This window comes from Copadichromis virginalis, linkage group LG7, assembly GCF_057382275.1.
Source record: "Copadichromis virginalis isolate Kocher_CV1m ecotype Utaka linkage group LG7, C_Virginalis_male_GT1.1, whole genome shotgun sequence".
Classification (NCBI taxonomy): Eukaryota; Metazoa; Chordata; class Actinopteri; order Cichliformes; family Cichlidae; genus Copadichromis; species Copadichromis virginalis.
Window position 1 is genome coordinate 51489746 of NC_140624.1, and position 16122 is coordinate 51505867.

The 16122-nt window shown below is 43.2% G+C and overlaps 1 protein-coding gene and 1 long non-coding RNA gene across 2 annotated transcripts in view; one reads left to right on the top strand and one right to left on the bottom strand.

Annotated features, from left to right (window-relative positions):
- Window positions 1-7343: 7343 nt before the first annotated feature.
- Window positions 7344-11870, bottom strand: LOC146706067 (uncharacterized). Its single transcript, XR_014921734.1, has 3 exons — window positions 11790-11870; window positions 11198-11504; window positions 7344-7953 (listed from the first exon to the last, which is right to left on the bottom strand). It is a non-coding gene; the product is annotated as an uncharacterized LOC146706067 (long non-coding RNA).
- A 1163-nt stretch (window positions 11871-13033) lies between these two features.
- The window catches only part of col27a1a (collagen, type XXVII, alpha 1a), a 66421-nt gene continuing 63332 nt past the window's right edge, over window positions 13034-16122 (top strand). Inside the window, exon 1 of the mRNA XM_085464071.1 lies at window positions 13034-13497. Coding sequence (XP_085320197.1) covers window positions 13445-13497 — 53 coding nt within the window. The 5' untranslated portion in view covers window positions 13034-13444. The remainder of the gene's footprint in view (window positions 13498-16122) is intronic.

Sequence of the window (16122 nt, forward strand, 5' to 3'; positions counted from 1 at the left end):
AGCTGATGTTAAAGACTGCGATTTTGGTTTCAGCTCACCACAACACCTTCTCCCAAACCTTCTCTGACTGATTTAGATCTTTACTGGTGAACTTAAGATGAGCCTGTGCCTTCTTGAGCAGGGGTACCTTGAGGGCGGTGCTAGATTTCAATCTATTGGTAGTGCATAACCAGTGGTGTCCTTTGTGACTCTGGTCCTAAGTGTCTTTAGATCAGCTCTTCCTGTTTTGCCTCATGGAGTGATCATCCTAAACTCATGTTGCCATTAAAATTAAATTACCATAAAAATTAGAAACTGTTCAGCTCTTTGTAACTGACCAAACTTGCAAGTTGATCAGAAGATCAAATAATTAATTAAGTTTGTCTCTGTGAGTCTCACAAAAAAAGTAAATATTAGCTTGTTCCTTAAAAACTACTATAATGACTGTGCCAGGCTACATTAGGAAAATGTATACACTCAGTCTCCTTCTCTTGAGGGAAACAGTTTGGGTAAAAAAACAAAACATGGAGGCTTGGCTCACCTGAATAATCTGAGATAGTAATATGTGCACACTTGCCATGCTTATGGTTTAGAGACATGAATCTGTTATGCAGCCACATTGTGGGGATTCGTTGTCCTCTTGACAGCAGTAAGCAACTCCTCATGATGAAAATTTGAAGGCAAAGACCTGGTTTAAGGTTTGGACATGTCAATATGAGGGGGTGTTTTTGAGTATAATGTCACCTGAAGTAATAAAAATATCACTCTGTGTGTGTGTGTGTGTGTGTGTGTGTGTGTGTGTGTGTGTGCGTGTGTGTGTGTGTGCGCGCGCGCGTGCGTGTGTGTGTGTGTGTGTGTGTGCGCGTGTGTGTGTGTGTGCGTGTGCGCGTGTGTGTGTGTGCGCGTGTGTGTTTGTATATGGAAAGGAAGGTGGGAGTGAGTGAGGAGGGTCGTGGAGCAGTAGCTGAAAAAGTGAAAGACCATCTGTTCAGAGGGATCTGGGGGTCTGAGGGAGCAACACTTCCTGCCCACTTTTGAAATATGTTAGATTGATGGCGACAGAAGAGTTACCCCCAAACCAAAATCTGAGCCCCCAGTGATTACTACTGGTCTACCTTGACTATCAAAAACATACTGTGTAGTATATTCATCTAAATTAAAAATTTACCACCTTGCTTTGCGTTAATATCCTTCTGTTCCTGTTACTTTGTTTTTAACTTTAATAGCTAACCTTTACACCTTTTTATTGGAAATGTTTCAGGAAGGAGACAGCAAGGATGATGGGGGGTGGGGGGGAGCCATCTCTGGGATGCAGAAACACTGAGCCTGGTGTAGGACACAAATCCATGGGGGGAGAGAAGTCCGCATCATAATGACCAAGCCAAATATTTGTCTAGTCCATATTCTGCGAGCATAATGAAGTCCTTTTACAGAAGGCATCACTGGAATCTGGACACTGATTTTATGCCAGGGAGAGCAGGTTTCACTAGGCCCTGCTGTTTCTACTTAGGCTACCCTGGTCTCTGGTGGCCCAATCCAAACTCAATACAGAGCCTTGTGTCCAGAATAAGAATGAATTATGGTCCTGTTTTACAGATGATAAGTACTGAATTGGAAATTGAAGCTGGATTTAATCAGGAGATGAACTGCACACTGAGGTGGGATTTCATTATAAAGAGAATTGAATAAGAACTTGCTTTGAATTTAAAATAAGAGCTTGTCCAACTCTACATGCTGTCAGGATCTGCTGTTTATGAAGGGAGGAGCTTGAAATGTGGAATTTCACAGTGCCCAATTGAGCCAAACACATATCTAAAACCCTGCATACCTGTGCGCATACTGACAGTGGGTACAGTATATTTTCTATGCTTATACCCAGGTGTGCACTAAGTTATTTGTACTTGCTCCAAAAACTGTGTTAAGAATGAAAACAGGAAAAGGCTTTGCTGCCAATCCTATTGCACCATTTCCAAATTACTTTTACAGGTTAGCAAGCATTTTCTGTTTTAGAGTTTTTCATAAAAGCATACACGGGGAATTGCTAGACATGAAGACGGGCCACTTTCTTTGAAGTGTACAAAGTACATTTTTAAGGCAAAAATATAATAAAGACAATTCAAAAACTGAAAATGTTCACTTAGGCTACGTCCACACGTACCCGGGTATTTTTGAAAACGCAGATTTTCCTATGCGTTTGCACCTTTCGTCCACACGTAAACAGCGTTTTCGGTCACTGAAAACGGAGATTTTTAAAAACTCCTGTCAGGGTGGATATTTTCAAAAACTCTGGTTTTGCGTTTACGTGTGGACGAGGTAAACGGAGAAAACGCAGCGTCAAAGGTGTGCGCATTTTTTGACGTCACACTGTGCGCCACGTTATTGTTTCGGTGAAATTAATTTCTACAATGGCAGACGTAGACAAAATACTGTGACTGTTAATTTTATCTTCTGCAGTGTTTAAATGCTTACATATACACACAGTTACTGTCCCTCCACACATATGACTCAGTTCTGCTTCTATGCACCATCTTTGTTTACTCTTTTCCACCCAGGCTTATTGACTTCTGATTGGCCAACATTTCTACACGGATAGGAATATAGCGCCACCTGCTGCTTTGGCATGTTCCTAGCAGCGTTTTCCTTCGTTTTTGGCTTTTATGTGTGGACGGGATTTTTTTTATAAACGAAAACGGAAAATCTTCGTTTTCAAAAATACCCATGTACGTGTGGACGTAGCCTTAAAGTGTTACGTTTTCAGCATGTTGTTTACCTGTCTGTCCCACAACTGGACTGTTTTGTACTATCACAACAGTTGAACATTCACTGTGCCCTACCTGCATAAAGTAAACGTGAACACAGACAGGTGGGCTTGCTGGTGATCATAGTGGCGCCATAGATTGCATATAGAGGTCTTTTTTGGAGCCAAGGTTGACCATATTCGAATTAGAGGGTGGGGTGTGCTAATTCATTACTAATAGCTATTAGCTAGGGAGATCTGAAATGTTTTTGTACCAGGCTGAAAACATGTTTATTTCTGTTGAGAAAACTTTTTTGCTATGGGAATGGGCTTGCTTTTGGAGACAGCCTCAAGTGGCACTTTGAGGAGCTTTGGGATTTGCACTTTGTCTTCATTTTTTAGTAACACCGGCTGTCACTTGAGTGGAGAATTTGACAATTAAAAAGCTTCACATCTTTCAAAGGAACAGGTAGTTTAAAGAGAAACAAGTGTAGTAGACTTTGTTGCCACAAGTAAGTACATATCATAAAACAAGCACTTGATTTTAAAGGAGAAGGTCTTCTTCCACACAACTGTTCATCATTCCAGCCATCCATCTATTTTCTGCCAGTTATCCATGTCCATATTCTTGGGGCAGCAGTCCAAGTAGAGATGCCCACACCTCCTTCTCCACAGTAACTCTCTCCAAGTTTTTCAGGAGGGACCCCGAGCTGTTCCCATGACAGCTGTGAGATGTAATCTCTCCAGTGTGTCCTGCGTCTACCTCGGGGTCTCCTTTTGATAAAACATGCCTGAATCCTTTATCTAGGAAGCACACAGGAGCAATCTTAATTAGATGTTCAGACCACCTCAACTGCGTCTTTCAGTGTGGGAGCGTAGCAGATCTATTCAAAGTTCTTCGCCAATCACCAAACTCCTGTCCCTATCTCTCAGGACCTGATGCCACATCACTTATACCTGCAATTTTGTTCTTTTGGTCACTTATCCAGAGCCACAAGACCATAATGGACAAAGTAAGCTCTAGAGAGGGCCTTTCTAGAAAGAAATATTAAGATCCTTTCAATCTCAACCACCACAGTGTAAAACCTACACTGTGGTACTTTAAAAGATCATTATAGGTTGTTTCTCCTGCCCCAAAGTTATCAGTTATTAAAGATTAAAGATTTCTAGTTATAATGTGAAATTGGCATTTCACATATGAAACCACAACATGACATAAAGACGGCCTTTACCTTTTGATGAAACTTTTTACAAAATGTTTAAGTTTTTGGGAGTCATATTTGACTTTACAGTTGTCCTGCTTTCTGTTCAGATGTTGCGTGATTGTGAACCTTAGGTCTGGAGTGATAAAGTTGCAAATATTCCCCCACCCCCAAACAGGGAGGGCAGTGTCAAAGGCATTGTGTAAGATTAAACGTGCATCAGCTTAAGAGAGGTCTAAACCTAAACATAAAATACAGTAAGAAAATTGCAAACACTGCAGAAATCGGTCTGAAAACAGCACATAGTGTGGAAACTTCCTTCATCTTTCACACTTCAACAAGTGCAGATCTATGTGGTGTTGACACTCCAGCCTAGCCAAGCCTGAGAGCCTGCCCCCTAAAGAGCTTGTCTCCCCCAGCAGGTTATTCTGGTGTTATTATGAGAACTCAACATGCTCATTATGGTTGTGGCACTGTTTTCAGGGTGGCTGTCAACACTGGTGTGCCAACACTGGAAATGCTTGTGGTGAAGGACTGACAGGGACAGAGAGAGAGAAAGAGAACAGAGACACGGATGGAGGAGAGCGAAGGAAGCAGGGAGAGGATTCAGGAGACAAAAGAGAAGAAGATAGATGTGTTAGCGTGGGTCGACTGTAACAAAGACAAAGAGAAATGTGACGAGAAATATAAAGGAGCCAAAATGGGACTGAGAGGGGGGCAGAAAATCATTGCAGAGAGGAGCTTGTTTGACTGCTTGTCACCTCCCAGTACATCACCAAACCATCCCTACACAGGAAGGAGACAGGACCAGGAACACAAACAAGTGGATAGAACCACCTGTAAAGGAAAAACACAAACCACAGAGACACTCCACACACACAAGCATTCGCATACTCATACATACACTCACACATTCCTTTTATGAACAGTCTTCTTGTGTGCAGGGGAACTGAGCGAGACAGCACTGTCTGGTAAACGCCACCAACTCCATAACCTCTGCCACTGCCCGCCATGAAAACACACCTACACTGAGGTTGCTGTCTTTGCAGTTTAATTATTCGTTTGGTGACAACAGGTTATTTTAATGCTCCAAAAACATTAGCGTTGGGCTATTTAGCTAGCATCTTACCCATATCCTTTTATATCCTTGAATTTGCTAATACATTGTGACAAATGAAATTAAAGTTCAAGAGCTTTTCATGTGTCATCTGACATATTTTCATTACATAAGTGTTCGGTCACCTGGAAGCCATTCTACACATGCTGCTTATGTAAAACAGCAAGAGCTCTCGGATAAATATAAATCACGAAAAACATGTGGACACCCAACTAAACCTAGCGCCTAATTTTCTTAGCTTTTAGCCTGCTGTATTGGCTTTTTGTGTGTATTTACAGTATAGCTCACTGTAAACACTGATATCCAAATAGGCTATGCTGCTGTTTCCCTTGCCGTGCATCAAAGAGCAGTCTTGTGTCCTCACTAGGCCCAGGCTGCAATTTGGGCTCAAGGCGTGGCCCGGCACCCATTGGGCTGTGTCCGCCCTGCGTACCAGTAATGACCCCTTCCCTATGGGGAGTGTTTGATCTGGGCTGCTTGTGTGCTTCAGCAAGACCTATTTCTGGAGCGTGGGGGGGGATAAAGGGAGCTTTCAGACGTGGTGCCAATGACCATAATTAAGCAGCTTTAAGGGGTGGCAGCGAGCGCGCTAGCAAGTACAGAGTTTGTAATTTGGATGAAGGGGGCAGCGTCGCTGTGGCTCATTGGAAGTACATGGGAGGGTCGGGTGGCACCCAGTTCTGAAACACAAGGCATGGTGTGTGTAAAAGGGACTGCAAAGAGGATTTTAATGACTTGCATCCATTAGCACCCACCCCTGAGGCTAGCTGACCAACAGCTTATGGCTAAAATGAGGGGAGATCACCATGTGCTTTACACACAAGCAGTCAGCTTCAGCCTTACAGAGTGTCATTTAAGGTGACCTTTTTAACTGGTCAGTCAGCCACTAATGGTTCAAAGTCACTGACATCTTTAGCCTCATCAGCTAATTGTTTATCCTCCAACTTGGCTCTGTGGAGCATTCATCTGAGTAAGTGTTTGGATTCATTCATTCTGATTTTAGAAATGAAAGTTGGTATTTTAGTGATAAGATCAGAAATTATCCAAATATTCCCTTTAAATTGATTTAATTACAAGCAAAACACGACTGCTAAAAAAAATATTATTTGGAGAATGAATTTATATGATGGGATGAGGTCCAAGTACTGTAGTGTTTCTCAGAAATGAACAAATGCACCCAAATAGCAAAACAATAGAACAAAAACATTTTTGTTGCTCAGCAGAGTTATGGTATCCATGCAGATATCTTTGGACGTATTTGTGAGAATTCCTTTGTATTTTTGCCTCAGCGCCTATAAATTGGACATGGATTATCTCTAAGGATAATCCACAGACTTTGCAGGGAACTGTTTTCAATGGCAGCACCTTCTGCTGAAGGCAGTGTGTTTCTTGGACTCATTTGCTTTTGAACAGTTTTGAAAGGAACTTAAAATATCATGTCAAATGTACATGTACGTGTTAATGAAGCACCTCAAACAGGTGGTGGGTGGTAATTACTGGCTCACGGTCCCTGTGGGGTGGTCTTGGCCGGCCTTACCCCGATCAGGCCGTGACCCCTGTTAAGGTAATGGGTGTTCATCCAGGTGCTTCTCCATTAACATGTCTCTAACATCATGGGCAAAACCAGTGTAAAAACAGTTGTCTTATTTATAAATTTAAAAGAAAAATCTCTGCAAACTGGCCCAATTTTACTGAATAAGTGAACTGAATGAAGACAAAGACATCTTTCCAGCCCATGACTATTATCTACATTTTAAATATTATCTTCTGGTTATTGCTCAGTTGTTAATCATAGCTCTTTCCAAACCTCCCCTTACATTTTCCCAGTTTTTACTCCTTGGGGAGTTATGACACACTCGCCAAGTTTACAGTCATAGAGCTGGTATCTATCGTTACCACCTTTATTGGGAAAATCCAAAGCTTGGCCATATCAATTTTTCCATACATTGCAGGCATACTTGCCAACCTTGAGACCTCAGAATTAGGGAGACATTCAGGGTATACATATAGGGGAGACCGGGGATAGTTGTAACATTTTTGACATTTCTGTCTGTAGCTTGGAGCTCTTTTAAGGTAATGGATTCAAAATGTAATGCAAAGTATTTACATGTCTCTGCTATTAAATAGTGCAGCTATTTTCTCTGCAGCACAATTACCCATTGCATGGTATGCTCTCAAACACAAAGAGTGAAATGTTACAATTAACCCCATAGTCTGGGTTAGTTGTACCCCGGGGTGAGATGTAACACAATGAAATAAGGGTACTGACAAAATCTTAAGATGTAATCTATTTTATTCAACACCTGAATGCACTTATAAACATTTATGTAGCTATTTGTGTGTTTGTGAGTGTGTGTAGGAGTGTGTGACAGAGTGCAGAAATATAGATTTTGAACATACTGTAACAAAAACTTTTCACCAACTGAATTTTTCAATAATTTTGGTTGGCCTTCATTGAGTCTTCATTGGCTCGGTGGGGATTATAACCGACAACTCTTGCCACATTTGAACATAATAATTAACCTGAAAAAATGTAGCTGTGCACCAGCTTCATCAAATGAACTGTATGTGTTTCTGTCAAGTTTTTAATCACCATCAGAATCACAGTGGTGACAGATGTATGGCTGTCCTGGAGTGCAGGCCTCATGAGCCCACAGTGCACAGGTCAGGCACTTAACCCAAGCTTCTTTTGGCTTTGAGTTATTGAAGTTTTCCATGCACACAATACAGAAATTCTCAGCAGCATCTGAGGAATCTGTGTTGTCCTGTTCAGTGTTATTCATTTTCTGATTTTTCTTTCGTGATGTGGAAAGCTTGGATTGTTTTAGGTTTGTGGGAGTGGACTTGCCTTGTTTCTGGCACAGCCTCTTCTTTGGAAAACTTATTTTCCTGCTTCTCTGGTCTGCTTCAAGGGCCATCTTAAGAGAATCAGAATCAGAATGGGGTTTATTGCCAAATGTTGAGCAGGTTTACAACATTAGGAAATTGCTGCGGTGCTTCAGTGCAAACATAGTGTCATAAATAGCACTTAAATAGACATGAAAAAATAAAAGTAAGAATAAGAATTAAAAGTGCTACGTAGAAAGATATGTGCATGAGATATACATGAGATATATACATGAGAATAAGAATTAAGAGTGCTACGTAGAAAGATAGGTGTGAATGTGCGAGTGAATGTGAGTGCGAATGGTTGTCTGTCCCTGTGTGTTGGCCCTGCGACAGACTGGCGACCTGTCCCGGGTGTACCCCGCCTCTCGCCCTATGACAGCTGGGATAGGCTCCAGCGACCCTGAAAAGGATAAGCGGAAGCGAATGGATGGATGGATGGACGTAGAAAGATATATACATGAGTGCAGGTGGTGATCAGTGCCAAACATGGAATGATGCAGTGACACAGCGTAGGGTCATGTGTTAGTGGCGGGGACAGTCATATGATTATTGTTCATGTGTCCAACAGCAGAGGGGAAGAAACTGTTCTTATGGCGAGAGGTTCTGGTGCGAATGGACCGGAGCCTCCTGCCTGAGGGGAGCAGGTCAAACAGACTGTGTCCAGGGTGAGAAGGGTCAGCTGAGATCCGAGCTGCACGCCGCAATGTCCTGGAGGTGGACAGGTCCTGCAGAGATGGGAGTCTGCAGCCAATCACCTTCTCAGCGGAGCGCACAACACGCTGCAGTCTCTGTTTGTCCCTGATAGTGGCTCCAGCGTACCACACGGTGATGGAGGAGGTGAGGATGGACTCGATGATTGCAGTGTAGAACTGCATCATCGTCCGTGTTGGCAGGTTGAATTTCTTCAGCTGCCTCAGGAAGTACATCCTCTGCTGGGCTTTCTTGATGACGGAGGTGATGGTGGGCTCCCACTTCAGGTCCTGGGTGATGGTGGTACCCAGGAAGCGGAATGAGTCCACAGAGGTGATGGGGGTGTCAGTCAGGATGATGGGGGGGAGTGGGGCTGTGTGCTTCCTGAAGTCCACAATAATCTCCACTGTCTTCTGGGCATTCAGCACCAGGTTGTTGTGGCTACACCAGGACACCAGACGTTCAACCTCCCTCCTGTAGGCAGACTCATCCCCGTCCGAGATGAGCCCAATAACGGTGGTGTCATCTGCGAACTTGATTAGCTTGACAGACTGGTGGGTGGAGGTGCAGCAGTTGGTGTACAGGGAGAAGAGCAGAGGAGAAAGAACACAGCCCTGAGGGGAGCCGGTGCTGATGGTCCGGGAGTCCGAGACATTCTTTCCCAGCCTCACATGCTGCTTCCTGTCCGTCAGGAAGTCAGTGATCCACCGGCAGATGGGATCAGAGACATTCATCTGGGAAAGCTTGCCTCGGAGATGGTCTGGAAGGATGGTGTTGAAGGCAGAGCTGAAGTCCACAAACAGGATCCTGGCGTAGGTTCCTGGGGAGTCCAGATGCTGCAGGATGAAGTGTAGGGCCATGTTGATGGCGTCGTCTACAAACCTGTTGGCTCTATATGCAAACTGCAGGGGGTCCAGGAGGGGGGCCGTGAGGGTCTTGAGATGGGAGAGAACTAGGCGCTCAAATGACTTCATGACCACAGATGTCAGAGCCACGGGTCTGTAGTCATTTAGTCCAGTGATCCTAGGTTTCTTGGGGACAGGGATTATGGTAGAGGACTTGAAGCAGGCAGGCACATGACATGCCTGCAGTGAGGAGTTGAAAATGCCAGAAAACACTGGGGCCAGCTCGTTTGCACAGTGTCTGAGGGTGGCAGGAGACACACCGTCTGGGCCGGGAGCTTTCCGAGCATTCAGATTCTTAAACTGCTTCCTCACATCTGCTTCATGAATATGAAGAGTGTGTATCAGTGTATGTATCAGTGAGTATTGCTGTTTGTTTCCTTTTTCTTCCCGTTGAAGGGGTTTTTCTAGGTCCAGCTTTTGGTAAGGGTCGCACATCTTCTGGGTTAAAGCCCAAGGAGGTCTGTGGGTTTTCAGCACAGCCTGATGAGGGAGCCTTGGAGGTCAGTTGGGAGACTGGAGATGTGAGCATCTGGAGGAGTGGTCATGTCGTCAGCTGTAGGACTGGTGAGATGAGCAGCAATAGGAACGGACTGTTGGTCAGCTGGAGAAATGTCCATATGGACTGCTGGAGAAGGACGATCTGTGACCTGTGATGGAGCAAAGTCACTGTCCTCAAATATGTTTGGATTGTATGGCCAAATTCCACAGCACTGGAATCCAGCCTGTATATTCTTTGGTGTAGCTGCTGCTGGAAGTGCCGTCCTGACAAGACCTGGTATTTCATATATTGTTATGGTCTTTCCTGGATTCATTCTCATCCAGGAATCACTTGCACTGTTCACCATCTTTTTCAGTGGGCCATAAACACTCCTGTCAAGTGGTTGGAGTTTGTGACTGCAGTGAGGGGGAAATGTGAGCATCACAATTCCATTGCTCTTGCAGAAGTCAATGGCTGCAATTGACAGGTGTGAACTGTGGTTATCCATGAGAAGAATCACTTTTCTTTCATTGCTGACCTTGGTGTGGTTTGCAAAGTGCTTTAAAAAGATGAGGAACTCTGTTTCTTGCATCCATCCTGACTTATTTCCACTGCCAATACTTCCTACTGGCCCATCTCTGACAAAGTGGTCTGCATAACGTATGCGTGGGAACACAAACATTGGAGGAATTGTGTTGCCAATGGCATTAACTGCACATGCAAGGGTGACCAGTGAACCTCTCTCTGCCGATGTCATTGCACCAACTTGTTTAGTGCCACGTTTTGCAATCACTCTGTCCGGGGTTTGCACAGTTGTTATGCCAGTCTCATCAATATGTCATTTGCTGTTAAGGTGTGTCTCTTTAGCACTTCATCAAATTTTTTGAAAAACATTGCTACATTGTGTTGATTAAAACTGGTGGCCCGTGCCAGACTTGTAGCCTCAGCACTTCTAATGGACAAAGTTGGGTTTCATTTCATGTAGGCTGAGAACCAGTCTGGTCCAGCCCTTGAGAATTTGTCCCATGACTTTGGATATTTGCATCCATGTTTCACTGCAAGCTGATATGCCAGTTCTTTTACCTGTAATTTTAATCACGAAATATGTTAGTATTTCTGATATACTATATTTTACATTGCTACCATTACAAATTTCTAACTTTCCCTTGTCTTATCCTTTATTGCTTCCTATCTGCTTACCTCACGTGGACATAGTCCATAAAATGCATCTGCAGCTCTCATCAGGTATTCTGTTAATTCCTTCTCTTGTTCATCAGTGAAGACCTTCTTTCCACTATGGTATCCTACACGTGGGAGTTCCATTGATCCCTGCTCTTCCACCTTCTTCCTCTCTTTACAAAATCGGTGCAAAGTGACATGGCAAATGCCATACAATTTTGCCACAGATCTGGTGGACTTTCCCTGATTTCTAACATCATTTGATGCTCTCTCCAAAATACTGAGAGGCACCCCTCGGTCAGTCTGTCTTTTCCATGACCTAGGCATACTGTAATTCAAAGAAAACAAAAAAATATGAGTTAAAGTAATAGTGGGGTAAGTTGTAACATTTGCATGGTTGTTACAACTAACCCAGGCTGTTGCTGTTACAACTGACCCAGACTCCTATAGCCACGATCTAGCTCGCATTACAGCTAACACCTAAAACATTAGCACTAAAGACATGCACAGAATATATCCCCATAGACATACAAATAACATCATTTAAGTTTGATGAGTTTAACTGCAAAGCAGTTAGTGCTATTAGAAAATGAAATAAAGTCAAAAAACTTACTTTTTGGCATACAAATTAGTTTCTTTCTTCTAAAATTGTCTGTGTTTGTCGAAGGGTGCTGATTTTTCACCAGTGATAGAAGAACTGAATTGCGCATGTACAGAGTGAATCACATGATTTGAAACTTAGCCCTGATTGGAGAAATTAGAAGTGTTACAACTGACCCACGTTACAACTATCCCCGGTCTCCCCTACATATATATACAAAAACCTTGAATTTTACAATGTTTATTTATCGGATAAAATAAGCTTAAATGTCGGAAACAGGCCGGGGGTGTCCAAATTCAGAGGCTGCGTCCACCTGGGGACCCGGCCTTCGCGGTGTAAGTGGGCCCGAAACCGGGTAGACCGGAAATGAGCGACTGTGAAATTGAACGGTCAGGATTACGTCATGAGCTCTCTCGGTGGAAGGAGTGAAGCTCTGCCGTCTGCTCCTTTCTATCTAAAATATGGCGTAAAATTTTCGACCATCTCACACTTCTGTTTAATCAGTTTTATTCAGCTGTGTGAAAACTCCAGAGGAACCCTCCCGAGGGATTAATAAAGTTTTATTTAATCTAGTCTAATCTAATAACTTTAACTATTTACTCAGGAACAAATAAAACACCGAAAAAGGCCAAACAATAACATGTTTAAGTTATTTAAGTGACGTTTATATCATGTTTAACCTGAATAGCAAAAGACCGCGGGGGTTTGAAAACGATGTGCCGGGAGTTTGCTGCAGATATTTGAAGTTTACACAGCTACATTCTCGCCTGAAAATATGTTAAAAGTTTATTTTGCGACCCAGAAAGAGTAATAAGAGTGATATTAAAACTAAGTAGCTTCAGTAGCCATTGTTGGAAACTGGAATTGGCTGGGCCAATCTGGGATATGGTTTTCCAATTTTGATGTCGGGAGAATGGTGGCTCCGGGAGATTTTCGGGAGGGGCACTGAAATTCGGGATTCTCCCGGAAAAATCGGGAGGGTTAGCATGTACGTGTGATAGATAAATTAATAAAATAAAATAATAATAATAATAATAATAATTATTATTATTATTATTATTATTATTATTATATTTAAGCTGTAGCTGTAGGCGCTCGTTTCTGGCACTTTCTAGTGAAGTCCTTCCCATCGTGTCACCGTGCTTCATTCATATGGTTAGCCGGTGCTTTGGATTTGGGGTAAGATCCTTGTGGCCACCCCCTGAGAAGGCGTGTAGTTGCTCGATGCAACCGCTGGGCTTGTAACTTGACACCTGGCCGTGCGGTGCATTTGCCATCGCTTTACCCACAGAAAGCCTATTTAAAAAGGAAAGGGATGAGTCCAACGCTCCTGACTCCGTAACCCCCTTTCAAAAGAACCCAGCTTTCGCTCTCCCTCTCTCTCTCTGGCCGCGCGTCCCTCCAAACTGGATCGGCATAAATGAATGAAACACAAGGGAATATCGACAGACAACCGCACAGGAAAACTCTCTGTCAAAGCAGCCTGTCAGGAGGAATTTATACTGGACTTGACAGGCAATTCAACATGAGTTTTTTCCTCTGGAACTTCACCTCAAGCTTGTCAAATGCGTAAAGCGGCGACCGGTGTCTTTTTTTGCCCCCCTTGCAAAGGAGTCACACTGTGATTAAAGGATCAGGTTTTTGACTGCCAGGACAAATGAATACAAATGAATTTAGGCACCCGAAGGAGAGATTGCAGAACCTCTCATCTAGACACAAAGTAAGTGACATTTGTTATCACTGTTTTATTTTATTTTAACGACTTTTTTATGTTATGTGAACGGGAATATTCAAAACATGTGTACCGAAAAACAGTTTAAAGACCTGGATGCCTCCATGTGCGTATCTGATGATGTGCCGGCTGGCTGTTATCCAGCTCACAGTGAAGAAATTATGTCCACATGGGGAATGCTGAGTCTCTGAATGGGGTCTGTTTGGGACATGGGTGTAATTTGTTATTTGCATGGAATACCAAACAACTCCATTCGTGCAGATATTTACCTCCCCTTTATCGGTTCTTACGTGAAAAAGCCGGTTCATTCGGACGCAGTTTGCGTAGGTCGTGTTTAATATCCGCACGCAGTTCGCTGACATTACTGGAAGTGTTCATTAAAGTGACTCATCTGACAAAGCAAGCAAATTAGGGAATCATTCGTACCCATAAAGTTTCATGAGAGGTCCATCAGCATCCACTAAGCCGTTTGGTAGATTATTACGCATGCTTTTCATGTTTTTCCGTTTACGCGTTCCCCACATGGCACTTTTACGAAGGCTAAATAAAGGGATACTTTTTTAATGGTTAAAAACGTTTTCCCCAAACAAACAAGCCTAAACGAACGCATACGTTTCTGCGACAGCCTTAAAGTATTTAATCAAACATCTGCAACCGATATGAGCTTTACTAGAATGTGATATAAATTGCAGATGTTTTATGGACGTGTTTACAGCATAGGTCTCCACAGACAGTAAGTACACATGGGAGCAGCGCAAAGCCGTCTGTACTACACTGTTGACTTTTTGGTGAAGTTCATGCTGCAGCCTAATGTTGCTGAGCTTAGATGTCATCCATTGATCCATTTCTTTTTTGCATTCAGTTGTGCACGCAGGCGCGATTCTAACCTCATTGAGTACTGAACAGCTGGTTTATTTGACAGATTGCTGGCGAGATAGCAGCTGTACAGTCATTTAGGGAGTAGGAAAGTCCGGACAGTTGACCCATCGTCTGCTCGTTTTTCATTAAAACAAATTGGCGCAGGTTGTGTCGGTTTATCACACCTACCTGTCGCGCGTAAAGAAACACGGCTTTCAAAAGCTTTGCCTCCTCACTGTGTTAGTCACGACTCCACGGCGCTACGACTGCATTATTATGGACTGTGATGAAGTCGAGTCTGTCTGTCTGCGATGTGTGCAGAGAGTTTCATTCTCTGTGTGTCCACTTGGTGTCTCCCTTCGTGTCCCGCTCTTTACTTTTCACACGCAATCAATCCTCAGCAATGCATGATTTTTTATCCTTGAAATCAAACTGAAAAGATGAAGTTTTAAATTGATTAATTGATGACTCATTGACCAAAGGATTGATTAACTGCAGTCCCTTCCAAAATCCAGCTCAGAGCCTGAGTACTCTGTAGAACAAGGTGTGGATTATTTGAAAAACTGTCTGAAGTGAGCCATTAGCTGACTGCAGGGAGAAAAGTGGATTGACACTCTTAAACCCTCCTCCTCCTCATCAGCCCTTGTTAGTGTCAGCTCATCCACAGGAATTTTCCACTGTGTGTGAATGTGAGTTTGTGGTCAGGGGGAAGGATCACCTTTGGGAAATCCTTCAAGAGAATCAATAAGAAGGCCAAAATTGTAAATAGAAATGGAAACTACACTGGCCTTTCTGTGTTTTTCTTTTTCTTTTTTCCCTCTATAACTGCAGAGAGGTTGGTGCTTCTGCGTATATGTTTCTGGGGGAATGGTTTGTCATGGTTGTTGGGGGTGGGGGGGGGGGGGTGTCTAAGAACACAGTGGAAATATTAGCAGAACATATCGTAGAAGAGAGGATATTTACTATTAAGTTTGCAGATTACTGATGCTGATTTTATAATGAGCAATACCTTTTTGCCACTTAGGGAATTGTACAAAGATTGCAACAGTTTCTATTCACTCACTGTCTCACTCCTTCCAACAGTTTATCACTCTGTTAAATTGGTTGTTGATCTCTTACCATTATTTTTCTTAAAATGGCAGATTTGTGGGCTAATCACTTCTTAATCTGGAGATAAATATGTTATCAGCAGTGCATGGCAGTTTTTCCCCCATTCTGTGCTGGGACTTCAGTGTATCATTAGGCAGCCTAACGCACAGTATGTGTGTTAGGCTGCCTAATGCAGTGGATGACTTAGGAGGAGGGATTGCTCATCCAGTCTGTATTTTGTCCACTCAGCTTAGGGAAGAATCCCCTCAGGGAGTCATGTCATAGCTCGCTGTTGCAGTATGAAAACCACACCACACAGGGTCAGCGTACAGATGTCAGTTTATTTGATTTAAATATCCACTGCATACAAATCCCCCTTCAGCACAGCCACCTTCAAATGCTCCACACAGGAGAAAATCCTGACCTGTCAGATGCCTTTCAAAAGCCCCCTCTCCTAATGAAAATCTAAACAAGCTACTGAGAACTTTTAATGTGAAAAGCCAAAGAAAATGGTGCTGTTTCCTAGGAAACCCGGTCCAGTTTCCACAGATGTAAACAGCCCGAGGAGTAGAATAAAAGTTGTCGGGGCTGCAGTAAAAACCTCATCATTCATGACTCATTTTCAGAAAGCGGATCTCTCCCTCCGCTGATAAGACACTGAGTCAC